Raw genomic sequence first — 17,266 nt, 5'->3', positions numbered from 1 at the left:
TAATACTCATATCTTCTATCAGCTGTATTTTGTTAGTTAGATGTTGTTCAAAATATTTTACTTTGCTACTTTCAGTTTTAATTGCATCCTCTTTAAGTCTCCATTGCTTATTAATTTCATCACATAGTTCAGTGGCATACTCATCAGCTGCTTCTTTCCAAATTTGTTTCTGTTTAAGGATATCTTTTTTGGTTTGCTCGAATCTCAAGTTGTTTGTTTCTTTTAGTGTGTTTATTACATCATTATTCTTTATCCAATCTTCATGCTGTTTTTTTAGCTTATCTTTCATGATTTTTAGGAATTCCTTCCTCATTCTAAAAGCTTCTTCGATCTCTACTAATTCATGCGTTTTATGGACTTCAGTCACCCCAGTAGGACAAACTAAGCAACCACATGAATAACAGAACAAACAGCAGACTTGCTCAGAATGGTCTGGACACTGCATGTCACTGAAGTCAAACATTTGTTCTGAATTATGTCCATATATTTTACATTTATCACACATCAACAGATTACATTCTGTACATTTCCACTGAATTTTCATCTCAATTTCATTTAATTCACAAGGTAGAGGAATTTGTGCTTTCTGAATTGACCTTGATAATGCCATTTTATATATATATATTGTATGTAAAACACAGGTAGACCTTTACACAATCTATTTGTACATAGAAGTCTATCAATAGAATTCATTCAAAATCAATACATTATAAACGGCCTCTATATTTAAAGGTAAAATGAATTCATTGATCAATTTACAATTCCTTAAGAACAAAACGTATAATTTAAATACTACATTTATTGATTTAAAAAAGGGATTTGTTTTGGTGTGTTTAATTTTATTCAAATTTCTTGTCATTAGTTTTTTCCTATTTTATATTTGTAAAGGCATTATTAGATTATGTGCTTCATGACAACCAAATGACCAAGTTTGGGCTGCCGTTTTTTCATGATCTATTGACTATGAAACATTTTCTAAGTTAATATATTAGAGTGTGTTAATTGGAGCAACTAGTGATAGGCTAATGATATAGAAGTATACAGTTGTATTAGCATTGTCACATCTTTTTCATGGGGATTGTTTGACCCTGCCCTTTACATCATGGTCTATTGACTATGAAACATTTTCTAAGTGAACATATTAGAGTGTGTTGACTGGTCAGTTTAAGGGGAACAACTAGTGGTAGTAGTATAGACATTGTCACATCTTTTTTCACAAGGATTGATTGACCCAGCCCTTTATGTCATGGTCTACTGACTTTTCCAAAGCCCTCAGCTCAGTTGTCACTAAAAATTGACAGTCCTTTTACTTTGCATGGTTCATGAATGACTATTAAGTCACCATAACTTGATTTACTTTTTCTTGGGTAATACTCAGATAAATTAGAAATCATGTGGAACTCCATATAACCTGACAACCAAATGTTCAGCTATATTAGACAAAGGAATAAGTGAAAACAAATCTCATATTCCTGACTTAGATCAGGTATTTTAAGAGAAAATGGTGTGTTGAACCTTGTTAATAGCTAGATCAATCTCTTACTGCTTTGCTATTCTTTATAGTTCCATCATATTGAAAAATTTGTTAGTGCAATTCAAACCAACATAATTGGTTTATGTAACAATTATATGGATCCCTCAGCCAAAATTGAGTTAACATATATCATAGACTTATACACCACAATTTGTTGTCTGTTTTTATGGGTAACTTCTATTTCATTGCATGATAGCCATGAAACCATCATAAAATTTCCAAACAATCGAATGCAAAAAAAAATACCTTTGGATGGGTCCATATCACTAATAAAAACAATACCTGTATTCATATAGATTTGACTGTTTCTTTTCTTTCTCTATGGTTGGAAATAAAACAGGTGATGTAATAAAAGTCACATGGCAGGTGATAGTAAAATAATAACAATTGATACAAGAATAATCATGTGACAACTCAGGTTTGAACAATCACAAGACCAGTGGCAAGAATAATCACATGACTAGTGAAGTTAAAACAGTCACATGACTAATGGTGAAAGAACCATCACATGCCAGGTGCTTCTAGAATTGCAGGAGATATTTACTCGTGATTCTATTAACGTTTAGTTCATTTTGTTGTATATTGCTATGTATGCTATCTAAGAATCAAATCTTTAAAATAATTAATTTTTACTAATACATTAAAGACCATAACAATTAGTACGGTTGCTCTGTATATCAAGTTTTATTCATTTATTAAAAGGTAACCAAATAGATTTCAGTTAGTTCTGGTACAACTAATATGTGATCACATGTTCAAAATCATATTAAGTAATGTTAGATATCTTTGGATATTTCCACTTCATATATCTTTGCATTGTTTGCACTTAGTAATGGTGTAGTGCATCCAATGAGAAGTTTTCCTGGTTCAATGACAACCATTGAAAATGGTCCCATTACTCCAGCCTCCATTGTATTACAGTAGAATAGAAGTTGACCATAATTATCCAAAATGTGGAGTGTGTTATTGTACATGTCTGATACAATAATATTATCCTTTTGTGTAGCCACTATTCTTTCTGGTTTGAATGGATGATTCTTAGAATTGATATCAGCATGCCCAGAATAGATATTAACAACTGTTCCTTTCTCCAGTGTAACTACTCTTCCTCTGGTGTCCTCTGTAATCCTGTCTATAATAAAAATGTTCCCATTGTTTGTTGTGGTTATATGTATTGGATCTGTAAATAAAGGTTCATTGTTTTTGTCATATTCATACTTGGCTTGATGGTTTCCATCCATATCCATCACCATAACAACACCTCCACCAGGGACAGAGCAGTCTATTGGTAACTTCTTTACAGCTCCTACTATCAGTTGGTCTTTTTTATTTATATGGATTGGATCTACTTTGTATGATTTAAAATTATATTTCGAAATTGTTAGTTTTTTTCCATTTCCGTTCAGAATCTTCAGATTTGAAGTGAGATCAGAAATAAGAAGATCACCATTTCTAGTCAATGAAATACATTGAGCAATATCCTTTAATTCTTGTAGAACTTTCAAAGAACTGTCCGGTTGTAATGTTACTTTCTGTATAATTTTTGGATCAAAAGAGGAATGTATCCAGAAAGTATTCTCATTGCATTGTAATATGTTTGTAAGTAAAGATAATTCTGTGGTGTACTCTTTGATGGCTTCTATTCTGATTTGTTTGTCTTCATGATCTTTACATGGAATGTCACTGAAGTTCAATGTTTGTCCTGAATAATCACCTTGAAGTCCTACTTCCTTAATTGTAATAATTTTGTGGTCTTTTGCCTTTTTATACGACCGCAAATTTTGAAAAAATTTTCGTCGTATATTGCTATCACGTTGGCGTCGTCGTCGTCGTCGTCGTCGTCGTCGTCGTCGTCGTCGTCGTCCGGCGTCCGAATACTTTTAGTTTTCGCACTCTAACTTTAGTAAAAGTGAATAGAAATCTATGAAATTTTAAAACAAGGTTTATGACCATAAAAGGAAGGTTGGTATTGATTTTGGGAGTTTTGGTCCCAACATTTTAGGAATAAGGGGCCAAAAAGGGCCAAAATAAGCATTTTCGTGGTTTTCGCACCATAACTTTAGTTTAAGTTAATAGAAATCTATGAAATTTTGACACAAGGTTTATGACCACAAAAGAAAGATTGGGATTGATTTTGGGAGTTTTGGTTTCAATAGTTTAGGAATAAGGGGCCAATAAAGGGCCCAAATAAGCATTTTTCTTGGTTTTTGCACAATAACCTTAGGTTAAGTAAATGGAAATCTATGAAATTTAAACACAATGTTTATGACCACAAAAGGAAGGTTGGTATTTATTTTGGGAGTTTAGGACCCAACAGATTAGGAATTAGGGGCCAAAAAGGGACCCAAATAAGCATTTTTCTTGGTTTTCGCACTATAATGTTAGTATAAGTAAATACAAATCTATGAAATTTAAACACAAGGCTTATGACCATAAAAGGAAGGTTGGTATTGATTTTGGGAGTTTTGGTCCCAACAGTTTAGGAAAAAGGGGCCCAAAGGGTCCAAAATTAAACTTTGTTTGATTTCATCAAAATTGAATAATTGGGGTTCTTTGATATGCCGAATCTAACTGTATATGTAGATTCTCAACTTTTGGTCCCGTTTTCAAATTGGTCTACATTAAGGTCCAAAGGGTCCAAAATTAAACTTAGTTTGATTTTGACAAAAAATGAATCGGTTGGGTTCTTTGATATGTTGAATCTAAAAATGTACTTAGATTCTTGATTATTGAAGTTTTTTTGGTCCAGTTTTCAAATTGGTCTACATTAAGGTCCAAAGGGTCCAAAATTAAACTTTGTTTGATTTCATCAAAAATTGAATCCTTGGGGTTCTTTGATATGCCAAATCTAACTGTGTATGTAGATTCTTCATTTTTGGTCCTGTTTTCAAATTTCAAATTCTACATTAAAGTCCAAAGGGTCCAAAATTAAACTAAGTTTGATTTTAACAAAAATTGAATTCTTGGGCCTCTTTGATATGCTGAATCTAAACATGTACTTAGATTTTTGATTATGGGCCCAGTTTTCAAGTTGGTCCAAATCAGGATCTAAAATTATTATATTAAGTATTGTGCAATAGCAAGTCTTTTCAATTGCACAGTATTGTGCAATGGCAAGAAATATCTAATTGCACAATATTGTGAAATAGCAAATTTTTTTTTAATTAGAGTTATCTTTCTTTGTCCAGAATAGTAAGCAAGAAATATCCTATTTGTGCAATAGCAAGAATTTTTTTTAATTGGAGTTATCTTTCTTTGTCCAGAATCAACTTAAATCTTTGTTATATACAATATACAATGTATATACACTTTTTACTACCAACTGATAAATTTAAATAATCTTTACCATTCAGTGATAACAAGCAGTTTTTTTACATCTTAATATTTTATGATGTATTTAAATGAGTAGTTATTGTTGCAAACTCCATTAGAAATTTGAATTGATATCAGTTTTGAAAAAGGGAAACGGGGATGTGAAAAAAAAGGGGGGGGGGGTAAATTTTTCTCATTTCAGATTTCATAAATAAAAAGAAAATTTCTTCAAACATTTTTTTGAGAGGATTAATATTCAACAGCATAGTGATTTGCTCAAAGGCAAAAAAACCTTTTAAGTTCATTAGACCACATTCATTCTGTGTCAGAAACCTATGCTGTGTCAACTATTTAATTTTAGATTTAAAAAGTTTGAAGAAGAAATCTTTAATTGATTTGTAAAATCTTGGCATTTGTTTTGTGTAAAAAAAAACCATGTAATGTCAAAAATTTGATCACAATCCAAATTCAGAGCTGTATCATGCTTGAATGTTTTGTCCATACTTGCCCCAACTGTTCAGGGTTCGACCTCTGCGGTCGTATAAAGCTGCGCCCTGCGGAGCACCTGGTTAAACTTGGAATGAACTTTGTTTTTACATTTATCACACAGCAACAGATTACAGTCTGTACATTTCCACTGAATTTTCGTTTCAATTTCACATAATTCACAAGGTAGAGGAATTTGTGCTTTCTGAATTGATTTTGATAACGCCATTTTGGTAAAAATTTCTAAACACAGGTAGAATTTTTGATTATTTGTTAGATACAGGTGGAATTGTTATCTATGACATGTTACTTAAGGATATACTTTGGTGATCTAAGGTAAAATAAAATAAATCAAGAATTCAAAATTGATACTTTAAGCTGGAAGAGCATTAGTTAAGGATAAAAATAAGCTAAAAATATTGATAGGTCATGGAGCTCCTTTTAAAGTTTTTCAAGATATTTGAATTATAAAATATGGCGGGAAAAGGCTGACAATAGAAAACAGAAAACAAAAGAACACAAACTTTGCATTTTTACTGAACAAGTTGTGTTTGTGTGTGCGTTTCTATTGGATATTTTGATTAAGGCCAATTAAAATTAATTGATAGATTTTCATCCCCGCCCGCCCCTCATTTCCGTATCCGGTAAGCGTCAAAAATTTCGTTTCCTTCAAAACTTCCTGTTTCAAATTTCGGTTTTCTTATTTCTTCGAGTAATTTAAAATGATTCTGCAGCTCTATGATGACAAAATCATCTACCGAGAATATATATTGATTACGAGAAAGGCATGAAATAATCGGGTTACAAGTAATACGCTGTGTCCAAGAGCGCAAATCGCTGCACAAGTTAACAGAAATTTCTGTGTCTGTGATTAGAAAACCGTTGATTTTTTTATTGATAAAATGACTTTGTCAGTGGCAGGAATTTTGGACTCTGAATTATATCCAAAGAGCAAGAAGCGTGGAACACATTGGTACATAAACATAACTGGATTAAACAAATTGACACAAGCATGAACTTGTTAGATTAATCAGGTCAGGAATAACCACCAATTGGTGGTTATTCCTGACCTGTTAATGACAGTATATTGAGTTCAAAAAGTCGGCAAACATACGCATAGATTTACCCATGGCTATTGTTTTTTTGTTGACAAACAGCAAACACCTTCTGTCCCATTACTCTCAATAGAGTCATTAAACAACTTCTTCTTTTTTGTTAAGTTCATGTTTTACATATTAATTATAGTTACATCTATAAGAAGAATCATAAAAGCACCAATCCTAATTTTTTCAAAACTGTTTGAATTTTCATTTTATTCTGTACTCATAATTCTTTTGTTGCATACCAATGCATATTTGTTTCCTTTTATGGAGACAAAAAAAAATTGCTTAGAAAGACAAATAAATTTGGTGAAGGTAGTCCAACTGAAGAGAGCATTTCTCTTATGTTTTTGCTGTTTACTAAAAATAGGTTTCTAAAGCAGCGATTACATGTACAACAGCGGTTGCCAATCAGAAATATTTATTTTTATTTAAGATTTAAAAAATTATGTACGATTTCTTATGCAAAATAACATGTTTATACATGTACATGATATAAGCTTATTATTACACTTGCATATACGAAGAACATGTCACAAGAGGGTTTCATAAGAAATAAAAATTAAAATATAAAATCCTCCCACCCGCCCCATTTTTTTCAAAAATTTGGATGAAAATCTACTTATTACTTTTAGTTGGCCTAATTGATTTTGAATGGATTTTTTTTTTAAATGGTTCTAATGACATATATGAGATATGCAGTGCTCTGTGTACTGGAAAATGATACTGACCTGGTGCCACTATCATTACTGAAATTTACATTCTCCCTAGAAATGACTACTAATTTGTCTGTTTATATGGTCTGAAATCTTTACTATGATGAAAATATTTCCCTTATTTTTTTTGTAGTGGGTTATATTCAATCAAAAGAAGTTAACAGTATTATTTTCAAATTTATATATGGCTAAATGGTTTCCCTCAGATTTCAGAAATTAAAAAGAAAATTTCTTCAAATATTTTTTTTGAGGGGATTATATATAATTAATATTCAACAGCATAGTGAAATGCTCAAAAGCAAAAAAAAATTAAAGTTCATTAGACCACATTCATTCTGTGTCAGAAACCTATGCTGTGTCAACTATTTAATCACAATCCAAATACAGAGCTGTATCCAGCTTGAATGTTGTGTCCATACTTGCCCCAACTGTTCAGGGTTCGACCTCTGTGGTAGTATAAAGATGCGCCCTGCAGGGCATCTGGTTTTAAGTTCATTAGACCACATTCTTTCTGAGTCAGAAACCTATGCTATGTGAAATATTTAATCACAATCCAAATTCAGAGATGTATGAAGCTTGAATGTTGTGTCCATACTGGACTCAATTGTTCAGAGTATCAATCTGTTCCCTGCAGAGCATTTTATATCATATATAATGAAAGATCAACTTACATGTAATGCAACTATACATATATACATCAAATATATTGTACAAAAAATGTGAAAAAAAATATGTAATGAAAAGGACTCTTTCTTTTTACAGGTTGAGTACATGTTATGTGATCAAAAAAGAAGCCTTGAACTTGACGTCCAAATTGTTGACAGAAATTTCTGAAGATACAAAACCTGATTTAAATACAAAATGTCTACAGCACACCTTGTTATCAGCTCTTGCAGAGGAACAAATTCTCCTCACAAAACCTTATAAACAGGCTGGTCCTGGCTACATAGAATATCTCACAATACTGGCCAATCTGCTGCTGTATCACTGCTCCAAGGGAGATAACTTGAAAGAAATTAGACATATGGGAGATAACACGAAAGAAGCAATAGTTCAAAATTCAATGGGAGACAACTCTTTAGAGCTTGGTTGTATGGGAGATAACTCTATAGAATCCAGACTAATGTTGATTTTGAATTGCTGTCATTATGAAATCAGGATGATAGGGTTGATGTATGTTCGCAGTGTCTGTAGTCACAAGGATGAGGGAGATGATTTCCATGTTGTGTTTGAATGTCATGTACCATCTGTCAATGAGGAAACAGTTCAGAGGACTTTGTCTTCCACAGAAGTGTTGGGGAAATTGATACAGATGGCATCAGATGAAACACACTTTGAATGTCAGAAGTTGGTAGGTTTAAAAACTGTTCATTATATAGAAAAAATATATCAATGTACAGTTCACCTCTTATCAAAAGGTCATTCCTATATAACATACAACCTTTTTTAAAAATGCAGGATACTTTGTCTTTTGATACAATTCAGTCATCAGTAAGTCATTAATAGACTTTGCATTAAAAGTATGAAAAATAAGAATTCATGCGTTTACACTTTTCAAAAAAAAAGAATGTGAATGAAAAAATAGGCAAAGGATACCATTAAAAGGACAATCTAAATTATATGTCGAAAATGAATTGACAATGCCATGGAAAAAAATGGAAATGACCAAAAGAAGAACAACAGCATTCAAAACATACAAAACACAAAACTAGACTTAGCAACACAAACCCCACCAAAAAGCTTGATGTTTGCCATTGGTATACATCAATGAGACTGCAACTAAAAGATTTCATCAAAAGTCGATGTCTACACTGGTGTTTCCACATTATTACTCTCATTGTCAAGAGTATAAAAGATAGAAACAAGATAAAAACTGCCAATAAGACCCAGTTCTTTAAACAACTGGGGTTTTATATTAAAAAAACATACTGCTGCAGCTAGGGGCTGAATATAGTTTGAAATCTTCCTCATTAGTAAAGTTTTTATTCTTGCTGTCTTTATTTGATAGGTTTTCAAAGCACTAACAAACCATCCATTAATGCAGAAAGGCTGCTGGTTTAAAGATATAGATAACTTAATTCAGGTAAGTAGTCAAATCTTACAAATAGGTTGGTCAAAGGGAGATAACTTAAGTTAGGTGAGTAGTTAAATCTTACAAATAGGTTGGTCGAAGAAAGATCACTTCATTCAGGTGAGTAGTTAAATCTTACAAGTATGTAGATCAAACGGAGATAACTTATTTTCCAATCCTTTATGAACCGTCTCAATTTATTGTTGACACACTGGATTAGAGACTTATGTTCCATTTAAGGATGTTCTCTACTCTTGGTTTTTACGTTTTTACGTTTTTGTCAGATATTCAGAATACTCTTTTATAATCTATGTGGTGCCAGTCAAATATTGACTCCTTACTCCTGCTTTTCTTTTCGTAGTTTTATAAAATCCATTTTAAAACTCATTTTTTTTAACGAAAAAGTTACCAAGGTTAAATGATAGAAAATCTAGAAAGAACTGTTCCCACCAAATTTGTAATTGTATTTATATCATTGCTGATCCAGGGGGTGTTCTGGGTGTTTGCTAGATCCTCAAAGGAGAGCAAAAGATATCAGCGGGACTTACAAACTCATTAGTCGAAAATATACTGAAAACACCATGACTAAAAAAGAAAAAGACTAAAAGACACGAAAGTACACAATAGTACACAAAACACAACATAGAGTAATAAACAACTAAGTAACACAAACCCCACAAAAAACTGGGGGTTTCTAGTGTTAAATGACCTTTTGACTTCAAAACCTTTAATTTTCACATATAGAGCATATATATACATTGTAACTTTTCTTATTTGTTGATTTTAAATTTTATAAATTTTATTTTTCAGCTTTTCCAGCTTTGTATGGATTTCATTGAAACTTGTTCCAGGTATGTTGGGTTTTATGTTTATAATTTTCTGATTTTTTTTGTTGATTTTTTTGATTTTTTTTTCAATGTGCTTAATATCTCAAATATTTTGTATTGTGTGGTTGCTTACAATTTTTCTTCAGTTTAAGATATCACAACTTCCTGCAACAATCTCAAATTAAATTATAAGAAATGTCTGAGAAAGATAACACCATCAATACTTACACAAAAAAAGAAGTGGGGAAAGATTCAGTTGGTACCTGTAAAAAAAGTATATATATTGGAAGAATTTTTGTTTACCTTAAGATACACAATTAATCATTAATGACTGAAAATATGAAGAAAAAAGAAATGAAGGGTTATATTTTTAATTAGCATATTGAATAATCTCCTTCTGCATTTTTAGTTATCTAATGATCATTTTAGTAATGGTTCATAAATCCAGTCAAAAATAATTTTACTTTGAACAATAAGTTGACTTTAAAAGAATCACAAGATTTGATAAAATGCTTTGAGTTGCTGTATTTAAAGCTGTTGTGGTAATATAGATTCTACCACTGAATCATGTGAAGTACAATATTTCTCATTTCAAGATTTTTCATTTATAATTTTAAAAGATAAATCAAATATTTTGAAAAATAATTGTCAATTTTAGAAAAAAGTGATGCGTTCTAGATCATTCAAGTTTCTGTAAACCAAGTAATTTCGCATTTAAATAATTTTAGCAAGTTTTACAAGTAGAAAAATAACAAAAATATGAATTGTCACCAATATGTAATACTTGGATCTTGTCTTATTGCACAGCTTCAAGATAATTTCAAAAATCGAGAAAATATATAGCTGTGAAGTAGACTAAAAAAAGGTTAAACTCGAAATAAAGTATCTGTAGAAATAAGGTGGTTTACAGTATTGCTACTTTGGCATTTATCTTTTTAGGCAATCATTTCCTGATTTTTAATTTAAAGTGAACTAAAAAGATACAAAGACAAGTTAATAAAAGTATAAAAAAAGAAATTTAAACAAAATAATTGTCAAAAAGAAATAAGCATAACAACAAATTTAGTCCATATATTTTGTAATATTTTTTTGTACTTGAGAGACTAACCTCTATTTAAGTAAAATCACTTCTTAGGATATTTATAAATAGTAGTTTTTTCTTCTAAGGGTCTAAAGTATCCTCTATTTTCACCCAGCTATATTTTATGAAAAATATTGTTTTTGTAGAGATGAACTTAGGTCAGAGGTCATACAGTTGACAGGATTCTTAGTTGAACCATTATTGAAGCATGTTTCAAAGGTATGATATTTGTATATGTCATAAGTAATTCGTCATTCCAGAATCTAGTGCATTATGGGTAATATTTTCAACACCAAACATTGTGGTTGGTGGGTAAATCAAATCAATGAAAAGCTGGCATATGGTTATAATACTTTGCAATAATTGTTTTTAGTTTTATTGAAGCAAAAGAATTTCAGTCTGGTCAAGAAAACACCATTTATTTTATTTTCTTGAGCAATATAAAAAAGAAGATGTGGTATGATTGCCAAGTCATAAATGGCTACATAATTTGTTGTGCTCATGAAACAGTACAGATATGTAGTACTAGTTTCTTATATCTTTCAAAGGCTCATTTTAAAAGTTACACAGATTGGGCCAAAACATAACAAAACAAATTTATTCTACATGTAATACAAATGCATTCAAATTTATCAAAGTTGAAATCTGGGCTACCACAGGCACTGCCCATGTGACAAGTGTCCCTCTATGCACGGACTCATGTGATCAGCAATCACACAAAATTATAACGATTACTAACAAACAAACAAATGTTGTGAGTAAAATCTATAAAATTATTAAGCACTGGCATTCAAAAATCACCTGTATATAGTTATGTAAAACTGTAGAGCAAATGTTATACTGAAAAAACAAAATGTATGATTTAAATAATCTTTAGTTTCTAAATTAATACTACTGGTACATGTGTATCTCCATATTTAAGAAAAATTACTTAAGAAATATATGAATTTAATACTGTAATATACTACAAGACCACAATGTAAACTAGCTTGTAAATCTTGTTAAGATAAAGGCTGTCATTATTGGTAAGGTTCTTTGGAACACTCTTCATTGTAGAAAGAATAGAGTTATCCCTCTTTGCATATGAGTTTGTACAAATCTTAGCTGCCACAGATATCCTGATTATGAAATATTATTACTGTAATTTGCAATTGCTCCATCATAAAGTTCTTAATAAAAGATATCCCTCAAAATGAACCATTTTGCTGCCATGGTGTATTAGTCATGGTAGATAACTCCCAATCTGGAACCCTATCATTGACTGTAATGTGTTCCTCATGACAGAATTTTAAGTTAATGACAGATTTTTTACTGAATTTATTCTTGACTGATTGTTTTGTTATAAATTAGACCTTAAGGATGTACTTAGGTGAGGTTAGGTGAAAATTGATAAATCAAGAATTTAGAATTGATACTTTAAACTGGTAGAGCATCAATTAAGGATAAATATAAGCTAAAAATATTGATAGGTCATGGACCTTCCTTTCGAGATATTTTGGATTTAAAATATGGCGGAAAAAGGCTGACTCAGACTTTTACCTTATATTTGCATTGATATTATTTGGGTCTCAAAACAAAAGAAAGAAAATCAAGAATCTACTAAAATTTTGGTAAATGACCTTTCATGGGCTATTAAGTCTTATATGAAAAAATAAATGGCTGTTATGGGACAAAATATTTTACCTTGAATTATATGGAAAAACACCAAGGAGTCCGAAAACATTTGACACGAATTCCAAAACCGTCATCTCCTTGTTGAAGTCCCTTAGGTTGTTTACAATTGCTTAAATCCACTTTATTGGAAATATGGTGGATAGTTGTCTCTTCGGCAATCATACCACATCTCCGTATTTGTATACAGGATATATAAAAGATCCTGCAATTGACATTGACACTTGTCTTTGTTGAACTTTAGATGTCCTTTTGCTTTTATGGTTATGTTGGGTTGCCTACCTTTTTAACTTTTTCCCTATCTCAATATAACACAAGGAGAGAAGGTATGATTACCAAGGAGACAATTGTCCATATAAATACAAAAAGAACCAGGATGTAAGCATGCAACCTTCAACAATGATCAAACCCCAAAACAAAGAGTTGCCTTTAGAAGTCCTAGGATACAAAACAGAAACCAATACAACACAGAAAACTAAATATCCTGATCAAATCTTTTATGATTTAAAAGCCTTGCAAATATTTTTTGTAAGATGGCAGTTGATTAAAAGAAAATCTGTGGCCTTGCTTTAGGAAGTGATACTTTATGTATGACAAAAGTTGACCAAAAAAACATCTTTGATTTTGCTTTAAGATTGAATACTTTATACATGTAAAAAAGGTGGCAAAAATCATCTTGACTTTGCTTTAAGATAGAATACTTTATACATGTAAAAAAGGTGGCAAAAATCATCTTGACTTTGCCTTAAGATCGAATACTTTATATATGTAAAAAAAGGTGGCAAAAATCATCTTGACTTTGCTTTAAGATCGAATACTTTATGCATGTAAAAAAAGGTGGCAAAAATCATCTTGACTTTGCTTTCGAATGGGATAATTTACACTTGATTAAAGTTTATATAAATCATCTTTTGAATTTGCTTTAGAACTAGATCATCTTTGACTTTGCTTTAAGTGGGATACATTATAAAAGTTGACGAAAAGTCGTCTTTGACTGTGTTTTAGGACAGGAATCATGGGATATGTAAATTCACATCACACCCGTCACACTACAGCTGTTTATTATCAATTCTTTATTCAATAAAACATTAGTTCCAGGCAGATATTTATTGGAACCTTTAATTTCCATGTATTAAAATCCAATTGTATTATTTATTAAATGCTCTTTTAGTACTTATTTCCAGAAGTCCAAATAAGTTAATAAAAGTTACATTGATTTAAGGTATTCAAAATAGCTAGTACATTAAAAATGAGCATTCAATTACCTATATACATGTATGTATATTTAAAATTACATATGTATATGAAATTAAAATCATCTAGTCATCAGCACTTTACAGAAAATGACATGTATTTTAATGAGATGATAGTTGCAATGACATAATAAACTGGTGCACATCATGACCTTACATTGTGATGTATTTTGTAAAATATGTCATACTCTGGCGTCATTATTCTACTGCGCCAGGGGGGAGAGATGCTGCTGATGAGACTTGTCACCTGACCTAGATTCTGGACAAGGTAAACGTAATTGACATTTAATTATTGTTTATTTTGCGGTATCTGATATGTAATATAATATGTTATATAATCGCCTATGATTAATATCGTAATTTATGATGCATTCCGCACAAGTTGAAGGTTCCTATGGTATATAAAATAGATATCAAAAGTGACAAGTATTTTCAATTAATTTTTTTATTTTTCGTTTTGTTACACATCCATAGAAATTTTTAAGAAAAGCAAAAAGTTGCTAGAATGATCTGTATGGTCCCATAGTGGCCCAAAATTTTAGATCCTTTATTTAAAGATGAAAAATGCCTCTAAGATGCATGAGAATCTTAATATGAGAAATTTGAACAAGACAGGTGTTGCTTTGCAAGACATCCAAATTAATCCAAAAAATTTAGAGATTTATGTGCAAGTTGACCAATCACAATAAAGCCTAGGAAACATAGAGTGCAGGGTTGGACAAGCTAAATGTAGTAGGCTAATTTTTTGGTTATCACTTACAAAATGTTAGAAAAATCTTGTTTGTCTACACATATGTTTCCTGTCCAAATAACCTATTGAAATCTACATGTTTTTCTATCTTTTTTTATGAAAAATTATGATGTATTCTAACTCTGGCCTTTGTTAGTCTTGTATTATTTTAATTTTAGTTTCTTGTGTACAATTTGGAAATTACTATGGCGTCCATTTTCCCTGAACTAGTATATATTTGTTTAGGGGCCAGCTGAAGGATGCCTCCGGGTGCGGGGATTTCTTGCTACATTGAAGACCTATTGGTGACCTTCTGCTGTTGTGTTTTTTCTATGGTGGGGTTGTTGTCTCTTTGACACATTCCCCATTTCCATTCTCAATTTTAACTATTGAGGTCATTGAAAAAATGGCCTATACAAAAATACATACCTAGTCATTGTTAAAGCTATGATACATTGTGATTATGTCCATTAAACCTTTATTCCAAAAGTAAGCTACTGCATCATTCTCGAACACACTCCTTTATTTGAAATAATATTTAGCATGATACTAGTCTGAAATTTTGAAGAAGAAAAAATTAACATAGTTCCAGTCTATAAATTTTAATTTCCAGTATTCTTTATCTACTGTTAGAGTTATCTTTCTTTGATCATATTTTTATAAATTTAACCCAAAGAAATGCAACAGGTGAGATTAACAATCTTCATAATGATCTAAATATTAAAATAATTATGATATCATTAAGAACAAATTGGATAAATCTTGAAAAACAAATTATGTTTCATTATATCAATGAATCATTTCTTTTAAATAATCAATTGACTGACTGATTAAGAAATGACTGTAATATTTTTTCTGTCTATGAAGAAATAACATAAAAAATTTGGTGCACACTGAATAACACGCGTAGTGGGTTATTTAACAGTGTACATCACATTTTTTATGTTATTTCGAATAGACAGAAAAAATATTACAGTCATTTCTTATAATTTAATTCTAAATTCCATTTTAAACCGTAGAAAACCTTGAAAAAACGTTGATGACGTTACGGTCACATGACTAAATTATGTCTATGGGCTCATAACGAAATAACGTCAGCCAATCAGAAGACGCATTACATCCAAAATTAAATTATGTGAGAATAAATCAACATTATCATTTTGAAAACCAAGGGGGGAAATGGTCCTTTCACTAAATGACATTGTTACCACTCCCTTCTTGGTCAGTGGTAACCTAACTTTATGTAAATGTAGATATTTGGTTGTTTTTAAAATTTAGTGAGATTTACATTCAAAATTCAAGGAAAAGAGATACTGTTGGTTCATTGATTATTTTAACTGCAATTTTTTTGTGGATTGATAAAAATTTGTAATTTTTGTGGATATTTGACTTGGCTGTTTTACCCGTGCTAGACTTTCTGGATGTTTTACCCGTGCTAGACTTTCTGGACGTTTTACCCGTGCTAGACTTTCTGGACGTACCCGTGCTTAGACTTTCTGGACGTTTTACCCGTGCTAGACTTTCTGGATGTTTTACCCGTGCTAGACTTTCTGGATGTTTTACCCATGCTAGACTTTCTGGATGAGGTTTACAGAAAAAAGGATGATGAGTAAAATGTGCAGAATAAAGGCAAATATGAAGGAAAAAAAGACGAGAAAAATGACTTAAAAAATTACAGAAAACAGAATTGAAGGACCCTCGTACAAACCTTAAGAAAATTTGTTCTTCATTGAACATTTCAAAGTTTTCATCTTTATCAAAAAAACTTTTGAAAAATTGATATCTCACAAATAATGATGAATCTACAGTTTGATTTAATTGAGATTTTATATTTCATGATATTACAAGCAAAACAATAAACTATCTATCAAATGATTTTTTTAACTATGAATAAGTTTACATTGGCAGAGTAATCTGTTTATATATTATACATTATCACATCAAAACCATGATGACAGAAGGAATACACAAATACAACATGCCAGAAATCTTAATAGGTTCCCACAGGTATAATGACATTAGCCCTGCATCATCTATAATTAATCTATCTACTAATTATGATATCGAAATGAGGAAGTAAATTAAATGACTTGGTATCTCCAAATGATAAACCCAGTCAGTGTGAGAGAGAATTTTGACATTTCAGTCATAATCATCATTCATTAAAACTCAATCCTGATCTGTCAAAACACCCTGGTAATATAAACAAAACCTGTCAGGTTGATTTTGTGTCATGGTGCCTGTTAGATCAGGAACATTAGTATTACTTATTAGTTATGAAGAGTGAGTTACTTTGTCGGTCAAGTGCCATGTTTTATTATGATTGTGGTATGTAAGTAACCACTAAGACTGGCGTTAGTACCTGCAGTTTTATAGTAATACCTTTGAAACTATAATTGAGGAAGGAAAAATTGCATATGGGACCTGGGACTATTATACTTCTTATGATATCATATTTTTAAACTGAAATTATATTTGTTAGTAT

The 17,266-nt window shown here is 31.1% G+C and overlaps 1 protein-coding gene and 1 long non-coding RNA gene across 2 annotated transcripts in view; one reads left to right on the top strand and one right to left on the bottom strand.

The window, feature by feature from the left end:
- Positions 1-2,146: 2,146 nt before the first annotated feature.
- On the bottom strand, positions 2,147-5,574 carry LOC143069742 (uncharacterized). Its single transcript, XR_012976473.1, has 2 exons — positions 5,412-5,574; positions 2,147-3,294 (listed from the first exon to the last, which is right to left on the bottom strand). It is a non-coding gene; the product is annotated as an uncharacterized LOC143069742 (long non-coding RNA).
- Positions 5,575-8,220: 2,646 nt separating this feature from the next.
- Positions 8,221-17,266, top strand: part of LOC143069743 (tRNA (32-2'-O)-methyltransferase regulator THADA-like) — a 61,655-nt gene continuing 52,609 nt past the window's right edge. The window contains exons 1-4 of the mRNA XM_076244517.1: positions 8,221-8,499; positions 9,157-9,231; positions 10,030-10,070; positions 11,274-11,346. Coding sequence (XP_076100632.1) covers positions 8,242-8,499; positions 9,157-9,231; positions 10,030-10,070; positions 11,274-11,346 — 447 coding nt within the window. The 5' untranslated portion in view covers positions 8,221-8,241. The remainder of the gene's footprint in view (positions 8,500-9,156; positions 9,232-10,029; positions 10,071-11,273; positions 11,347-17,266) is intronic.

Source organism: Mytilus galloprovincialis, chromosome 3, assembly GCF_965363235.1.
Source record: "Mytilus galloprovincialis chromosome 3, xbMytGall1.hap1.1, whole genome shotgun sequence".
Classification (NCBI taxonomy): Eukaryota; Metazoa; Mollusca; class Bivalvia; order Mytilida; family Mytilidae; genus Mytilus; species Mytilus galloprovincialis.
This window is presented reverse-complemented; position numbering and strand designations above follow the sequence as displayed.